General features: G+C 44.3%; 1 protein-coding gene across 4 annotated transcripts in view; it reads left to right on the top strand.

The window, feature by feature from the left end:
• The window catches only part of LOC118389713 (neuronal migration protein doublecortin-like), a 99,165-nt gene extending 90,634 nt beyond the window's left edge, over positions 1 to 8,531 (top strand). The window contains exons 5-8 of one of the 4 annotated variants that reach the window (XM_052457337.1): positions 742 to 798; positions 2,643 to 2,711; positions 5,764 to 5,861; positions 6,027 to 8,531. In XM_052457337.1, coding sequence (XP_052313297.1) covers positions 742 to 798; positions 2,643 to 2,711; positions 5,764 to 5,861; positions 6,027 to 6,083 — 281 coding nt within the window. In that variant the 3' untranslated portion in view covers positions 6,084 to 8,531. Of the gene's footprint in view, positions 1 to 741; positions 799 to 2,642; positions 4,227 to 5,763; positions 5,862 to 6,026 lie in introns of those variants that run through there. The other 3 variants (XR_008060615.1, XM_052457338.1, XM_052457339.1) reach the window with 3 other exon arrangements.
• Positions 8,532 to 8,943: the final 412 nt, after the last annotated feature.

The following is an 8,943-nucleotide window of genomic DNA, read 5'->3' on the forward strand; positions in this document are numbered from 1 at the left end:
GTTGTCATTGCAGGCAATCTCAACACTGTGAGTTACAGGGAAGACATCCTCCTCCCTTATGTGGTACCCTTCCTGCAGACTCATCCTGACATGACCCTCCAGCATGACAATGCCATGAGCCATACTGCTCGTTCTGTGTGGGACTTCCTGCAAGACAGGAATGTCAGTGTTCTGCAATGGCCAGCGAAGAGCCCGGATCTCAATCCCATTGGGCACATCTGGGACCTGTTGGATCGGAGGGTGAGGGCCAGGGCCATTCCCCCCAGGACGAGTGGGGTAACATCTCACAGCAAAAACGGGCAAATCTGGTGCAGTGCATGAGGAGGAGATGCACTGCAGTACTTAATTCAGCTTGTGGCCACACCAGATACTTACTGTTACTTTCGATTTTGACCCCCCTTTGTTCAGGGACTCATTATTACATTTCTGTTAGTCACATGTCTGTGGAACTTGTTCAGTTTATGTCTCAGTTGATGAATCTTATGTTCGTACACATATTTACATGTGTTAATTTAGCTGAAAATAAACACAGTTGACAGTGAGAGGACCTTTCTTTTCTTTGCTGAGTTTAGCAGGGAGATCAGAAATAAGGGGAACTCATAATATACAGAACTACTATACAGCATCGGTGTGATGTGTTTTAGACAGGGTCCATTTCCTGACCCGCTGCCTGCCTCTCACTGGGTTCTTGTGTGAAGGAGTTGACCCGTGTGCTTTAATGTTGTGGTTCCTTTCTTTCAGCACACTACCCCTCTGGAACCAAACCCAAATCAGCCCAGGGGGCCTTTAATAACCAAGGTCAGTGGGGTCATGCCGACATCACACTGACATCATATCATGTCTGCTGGAGACCACTGAGTTGGCCTGGGTGGGGCCAGAGGCAGGGGAAGGACTGGGCCCTATCTCTGGTCCAAGCTGATACAGCGTTTTCACATCGATAGTCCAATCGTATCACCATACGCAGCCCTATCTGGTATAGATTTGGATCCTGTTGCTCTATCAGATTTGCACATTAAAGTTCAGCCAGATTTTATGCCCATTGCAGGAGACAGAGGGGAGTGTTTATAGCTCAGTGTGTAATAAGCATCACTAAAAGCCGAATTGGATCCAGTTCAAATGGCCATGGCAAATGTGGACTTAACTCAAGGCCCTTTAATTAACCCGTTCAAGGCCTGAATACATTATGCATAAGCCTTGAGCAAAACATCATAAACATATTGCCAAACGCTTTATGTTATTGAGCTAGTAACTGTTTTAGTGAGGGCATAACATGCCCATTTTCAGAATAAGCCCATCTGGCACTTCTGTCACCTTTGGGCCATGCCATTCCTCTCCTTAGGGGGTGCTGCAGAGCAGGTGTCTCCTAAACACGTACGTCTTTGCCAGAGAGAGAGTGGGCGAGAGGAGCGTTAGAGGGGAGGTGAGTGCCTGAGGTGGATGTGAAGGATTCTTGAATGCCCGGTGGCATTTCACACTAGCGCTGGCACGCAGGCCGTGTGGGTGACTCCTGGTGCGTAAAGGTTAGGAAAACGGAGAAAGACAGACACAGTGTGATCAGCTCACAGCAGACAGGAAGGACAGACAGACAGTGCAATTAGCATTTACAGAGAGAGGAGGGTGGAGGAATAGAACGGCTGTGTGGCACTGAGAGGAAGGCGGAGGCACTGCGGAGTACTGAGAGCAGAGAGCGGAGGGGGAGTGGAGAGGGAGGGCAAGGAAGGCGAGGGAGGAGGGGAGGATGTCTAGGAGTCTTTGTGACTGTCGGCTTTACTGTTTCACTGTTTACCCTGGTTAATGCAATGACCCAGAATAAACCACACGGCATACACAATTACTGTACATACACAAAACCTCAACGCTTTACATACACACACTAGACTGCATGCCATACAAAGCTAGCACCAAACTACAGTACAATATCACCAAACTACAGTACAATATCACCAAACTACAGTACAATATCACCAAACTACAGTACAATGTCACCAAACTACAGTACAATGTCACCAAACTACAGTACGATATCAGCAAACTACCGTACATAGAATTGCTGCACACACAGAAGTCACATAGACCCCTATGAAGCTACTCTTTGTACAACAGACACTACCAAACTGTCACCCAATCCTCCTTGCTGAAAACATTGCAGCAACAGTGGACTTCACGAAAGACACATATGTGGCCATAAATGACCATTTACAGTGTCCATGTTCTCATTGTGTCAGTCTGTTTGCACCAACACGTCTGTTTCTTTGTCAATGCGGCCTTTCATGTGGAAGATACTACTGTAGTTACTGTGGCCTTTGTTTTGTCTTACGCTCACACACTGTGTGTGTGTGTGTGTGTGTGTGTGTGTGTCTGTGTCTGTGTGTGTGTGTGTGTGTGTGTGTGTGTGTGTGTGTGTGTGTGTGTGTGTGTGTGTGTGTGTGTGTGTGTGTGTGTGTGTGTGTGTGTGTGTGTGTGTGTGTGTGTGTGTGTGTCTGTGTCTGTCTCTCTGTGTGTGTGTGTGTGTGTGTGTGTGTGTGTGTGTGTGTGTGTGTGTGTGTGTGTGTGTGTGTGTGTGTGTGTGTGTGTGTGTGTGTGTGTGTGTGTGTGTGTGTGTGTGTGTGTGTGTGTGTGTGTCTTTTTATTTCTCTCCACAGAAGGTTGCAGGATGATGAAGAAGAAAAGTCCAGGTCAGATCCGGCGCAGCAAGTCTCCTGCTGAATCGAGTGAGCTCATTATTGTCTGATCTATAATGTGACTGCCCATGGAAGCCCACACCCGACATAGACTGGCTTCGTCACATAGACTATTACAGAGTTACTACTACTCACCCCCTTACTCTCAGCATCCAGCCACCCTGATTCCAAAAGCAGCTAGATTTAAACCAACTGATATGGATGTGCATGTGGTTTTTATTGTTTATACATGTCATTAATATAATATGAGTTTTTTCTTTTGTTTTTCTTTTGTTTCATTTCTTTCTTTCTTTCTTTTTTTCTAAATGTCGAATTATACTTTATGTCTGTAATCTGCATGTCGTTGTCCAGGATTGCATTGCTCAGACGAGGTGTTTAAACGCTGGTGCTCGTTGTCTGCCCTGCGAGTGAGACAGTGAGGCAGACGGTGTTTACTGGTGGGAACTGTCCTCTCACCGTAACGCAGCACCTCCTGCACGCCTCACCACCCCAAACCCCCACTAATACATAGAAATGGGGACACCCAAAAAATCCAGCCTTTGTTTGATCAGGATCATCTGCACAGATTACGAATCCCAAAAGGAGACGAATACAGATCTGCTGTCCTTTAAGCATTGATTTTTTTTAAATTATCAAATAAACATGAAAAGAAAACAAAGATAGTGGAGGACTGCGCTCAGAGCGGTTATTATCCTTGACGTACGCTGTCCGTCTCAACGAGAGGTGCCAACGAGATTTGAGGTACAGAGGTTTGAAGAGAACGCTCAGGAAGGGGCAGCAGTCTCCCTCCGCTCTAACTACTAGACCAGTTGGAACCACTGATTATACAGGTCAGAGGGTTCACTACATGGGCCGAGGGATTATGGCACGAGGGACCGTTAATTAGGCACTTTATTCTCACACCTTGAACAACTCAAAATCAATTCATCCAGTGACATGACCAAGTAGGCTAAAGCACACACACGCGCACCAGGTGCTACCCTAGCTGACGTGTCAGGCTGGGGTGTAGTGTAGAATGTTGCTTGGTGTCACCCTGTCACCCTGTGTCACTCCACAGTGAGTTGGCTGGCTAGTCTAGCTGGTGGCGGGTGGATGTGAGGTCAGTGTGTCCTCCCAGCCAGACTCTGCTGCCCCGACTCCCTCTCTCAGTGCTCTTGAATATTTCAGTGAGAGCTGGTGGGGGGTCGGGGGAGGGCTAGCCCTTAAAGGCAGCAGATGGACAGCCAAGAGGCTAGTATTCCTCCTAATGTACCCAAGGTTAAGCAGCCTCTTTACAGTCAAGACATGAGAGTAGGGTGGCCACCCGGGTGGGTGATGGATCAGGAGGGGTGGGGAAACACATAGGGTAGAGGGGCCCCAGTCAGACACATTATCAATGACACCATCACACTGTTTTCTTTTGGGATTCTTTCATTATTGTACATGTAAGTCATCCAACATATACCCTTTTAACAATCATACAGTTTTGTATTGAGTACTGATACACCAATTACTTAGCCTTCATAGTTTCAGACGTGGATGGAGGCAGAAATGCTGTATGTTGCTGTTGTTCCCGGGACCACCCTTGGTCTGCAAATGGTTTCTTTGATATATTTCTAAATGGCATATGTTTAGTTTCGGCGTGGATGGAGGCAGAAATGCTGTATGTTGCTGTTGTTAGGACTTGGTCTGAAATGGTTTCTTGTATATTTCTTATATGTTTATTCGGCTGGCTTACTGATATGGTTTCTACCTGTCGAGCATGCTTGCCCTCTTATACATCAACCCCAATATTAACCCCTATACCCCAATATACCCCAATATTAACCCCTATACCCCAATATACCCCAATATTAACCCCTATACCCCAATATACCCCAATATTGAATCCTATACCCCAATATACACTAATATTAACTCCTATACCCCAATATACCCTAATATTAACTCCTATACCCCAATATTAACTCCTATACCCCAATATACACTAATATTAACTCCTATACCCCAATATACACTAATATTAACTCCTATACCCCAATATACACTCATATTAACCCATAGACCCCCTTTCCCCCGGGGTGGTTTGGGTTTTACTATTTTATTAACACTTTTGTTTTGTTGTTTTGTTTTATTTCAAATGTTTTGTTCTTTTGAAATAAAAGCCATGTCTTCAGTTATCTGTGGTGCATGTTTCTGTTTAACCCCTGCTTCTGATTTATATTGAACGACTGGAATCAGACTAACAGTTGGCTGTATGTGACAGGAGAAGTTAAGCTCCTGGCCATTATACTGCCATACACCGTATATACCTACAGCCATAGACCAATCTTCTGCAATAGGCTATGGACTAGAATAGATTAAGCATCTGTTTATTGCCTTCCCCACCTAGTTCTGTAGATACTGCTTTCTTGTCATTCTCTCGACATGACACTGCTACATTTGAGTCCGTTCTTGGCTTTTTAGTTTTGTTTTCCTGGTTTTAGTTAAACAGACATTTTAGGTCTGGATGAAGATATGAACTTCATTGCATTGGAGTTGGCTTCATCTGCAAAGCTCTTGCTCCACTGTGCCTGTTTACAATTCAGACTGGAAGAGAGGCTAGCCATCTGTTTCAAAGTCTTTCCTTAAGGATTCTGTTTTTCTCTTCAAGACAAAAGCCTTTCAAAAAGTCTTACTACACAAACTACGACACATCACACCACTCTCAGATGTAAACACTGTCAAGGCCAGGGTATCCTAGCAACCTGCCAGGGCTGTAGAGCAATGGCCTCTCCAGCAGAGAGGAACAAACAGGGACCTGGTCAGTCAATCAGCCGCCCAGAGAGACTCTGTCTACAACCAAGTGAGGGCAAGGCCCAGGAATGACCCTACTCTGGGGCCAAGGAGTCCTGGCATACACACTGTCTAATTCACTGGTCTCTCTCTCTCTCTCTCTCTCTCTCTCTCTCTCTCTCTCTCTCTCTCTCTCTCTCTCTCTCTCTCTCTCTCTCTCTCTCTCTCTCTCTCTCTCTCTCTCTCTCTCTCTCTCTCTTTCTTTCTCCATTTACCTTTCGTATTCTCTCTCTTTTCTCTCTTTCTCGCTCCGTTTGGGTTCTCACAGCCAATGGGACGGCCTCCAGCAGCCAGCTCTCCACCCCAATTTCCAAGCAGTCCCCCACCTCCACCCCCAACAGCCCAGGCATCCACCGCAAGCAGAAGGTACCCCATTCACTCCACTACCTAAATACCACTACCTATCCCTCCCTCTCTCTTTCCCCTCTCTCAAACTGCACCTACAAGCCCAATAGCTTAGCTCCGAACTCATTGAAGAGGATGTGTCCCCGAGCTCGTTCAGATTATGATCCTCCATGTTTTTCCCTGTAGGATCTCTACCTGCCCCTATCTCTGGATGATGATGATTCTCTTGGGGAATCCATGTAGAGCCTCCTGTCTGTCAGCTGCTGCCTGCCTACCCGTCTCCCCCTGGCCTGCCACTCGGAGGTATCTCTGGTGCTCTCCACCTTCACTGACGGCCAGTGTCCTCTAGTGTACTATCCGGGAGGACTTCTCCATTTGATCTCTCCCTGGTGCCACGTGCTATGTCTACCTGACCTTGGCCACCACGGCTGTTCCACCTTTTGCTGCTTGAGAATTCACCACTAGATCTTGTTTTTTATATCCTATGTTTTTAAGAATGTATATGCTGGGCGTATACGACAATGATGTACGAATTACTGCATCTAACAAATTCGCCAAGTCCTTCTATTGTGTGAAAGTCCAGGGTTTACTCTTATGCTCTCAGAAGGGGCACATCATTTACTAACAAGCAATTTCAAAGATGCAGTTCCCACAATGTAACTACAGAAGTGTATTTTTTCCCCAGTTGAAAACCATGCATTCTGATATAGGGCAAATCACACATTTCTACGATTTTCCCAATTCAAGTGCACAATTCCAAGCAGCAAATTGACTATTTCTCTGGGGTGTAGTAGTCAGTAGTCACGTTTTGCTCATAATGTCCCTCTTTGTCCTCTCTCTTTCTGTGCTATGGTTCAAGCTGTTAAAAGTAACGGGAACATTTTTAGGGGAAGGCGCTTTAGCCGTGAGAGGTGAATGTCCTCCTTTTCATCTACTGTAAATACTGTGTATAGCCATTGCAACATCCCAGCTAATGCCTAACATTCATAACTATGCTTTCACAAAGCGTCAATCCATCGCCTGCCAAACGTTGAGTCAACATAACATGTTTTCTGTGCATCGTCTATCTATGAGGTCTTCAAAAACCGCAAGGCACAGTGGAGCCAAGCGGCTTTGAAACCGTGGGCATGTAGAGTAGGGTTACTGGGGTAAGTTATACTAGTGTGTACAAACCAACCAAAGCCAGAAAAAAAAATTGCCCTTTTTAAAACAAACAAGCACGTCCTTTTAAAAAAATGAAATAACGGTTTACGATTCTTAAATGTATTTTGGTGATGATTATTTGAACTCCTTTTTGTGACTGATTCTACGATGGAGACTTCAATGGAGATGCGATACAGCCAGGTGTACTTATATTGAGGCAAGTTTAGAATAAATGATCCTGACAATAAAACAAAATGTCAAAGCCAAAGTATATATTGTATCAAGCAACGTGGAAATCTAAAATGTAGATCATCTGTCCTTCCCCCAGTGGAGACATACCTGTCTGCTATTGTACTCTGTACTGTCTGTTTGTTACTGGGGCCTCCCATGAGACCATTCTAACCAGACCATGTCCATGTAGGGTAAATAGATTTTCACCAGCACAGAAAACAATAGAGTAGAGCTTCTCACATTTTGCATGGCTAAATCTTTTTTCTTAGTGCTTATTGGTTGAATACAAAAGTTTAGATAGGAGGAAATTGAATTGTTTGTTCGAAGAAAAAAAAAGTATTATTAAAAAAAATGAAGTAATATATATGTCTAAAACATTGTTCCTTTTCTTGACGAGTCACACATGAATGGTTATAGTAACGTCATGTTCCTAGAGAGGATGTCCGGCGAAATCTGATTAACACATCATTGTGTTATAGTGCAGGCATATGGACATTTTTCTGTGGCGGTCGTCCCAAAGAATAGTGTGAAATACTAGACCAAGTATTACGTATGTAAGGTATTTACGTATGTAAAGTGATCCAGTGTGAACCTCTCTCTGGACCTGACCCAAATCTGACCCAAATGAGCAGCACAACACACTCTCGACTACTTACACCCGCCATCTGCAGGGAGTGATGTCACTGTGATGTCAGCACTACAGCTGCATGTCCACTTTCACATCTTCTGGGAATCAACACTTTGTCAAATAAAAGTCTCTTCTGGAGAATTCAGTTCTACTTTATCTCACCAGCTGTTCAATATCTTGTCTCTTTGCCCCAGATTTTCTACAGTTTAACATGAACAGTGTCAGTCGGTTGTTTTGTGTGATGCTGCCACCACCCTATAATTACAGGAGGTGTGGGGCCAAACTCTCACCTCCAGTGGTGCCTCTTTTTTTTGGATTGCCGTCTTTTGATAAATAAAAAAAAATTATTCAAAAAAAACAAAACAAACAGGAAAACTAAGACATGGCCTCTTTGTTAACAAACTGTTTGTAGAGCATTTTTAAATGTCTTGAATTGTGGAGCTGCCATCAGCGCAGTGTGATCTCTCATACATTGTTTTTGATAGAATGCCAGGGTAACTATATCATAGTGCAGACATACTCTCTTTCTGTTCTCTCTGAATGAATCTCTTGATGGAATGAATTGGGTTACTGGGAAATGTACAACGTCCTCTTTAATGGTGTTTTTTGCAATGTCACAGTGGCTTGTTTCAGTGCTTCACTCTATGTATTAACCAATTCCCTTTTGCAATTAAAAGAGTTGTGTTCCACCTCCCGTTCTGGCTGTACTCAAATGATGGCTGTTCGCTCAGTCTTAACTGAGCAACACAATTTTACATTTCTGTCTCATTGTTTTAGCCACACCACTGCCATACATACACACAGTACCAATCCATATTCACATCCATGAATCTCATCATGATGAAGTCACAATCACAGTCCATCTCCAGTCTGTTTTTGATCATTACTAGGTGTGGTCTGTGTTGCAACCGTCGGTGGATTTAGAAAGGGATTTTAAGTGATCATATCACCCTTTAAAAATAGCAAGGGAAACAACTGTGATACGTTACCATGGTAACACAATACAAGCCCTATCCTATACCTATGTCCCTTGGTACAGGTTTTGGGGATGTATTTGACAGTGTCCATGTGAGTGTGTTTTATTCTGTGCGTGTGTGTGCG

This window comes from Oncorhynchus keta, chromosome 11 (genome assembly GCF_023373465.1).
Source record: "Oncorhynchus keta strain PuntledgeMale-10-30-2019 chromosome 11, Oket_V2, whole genome shotgun sequence".
NCBI lineage: Eukaryota > Metazoa > Chordata > Actinopteri > Salmoniformes > Salmonidae > Oncorhynchus > Oncorhynchus keta.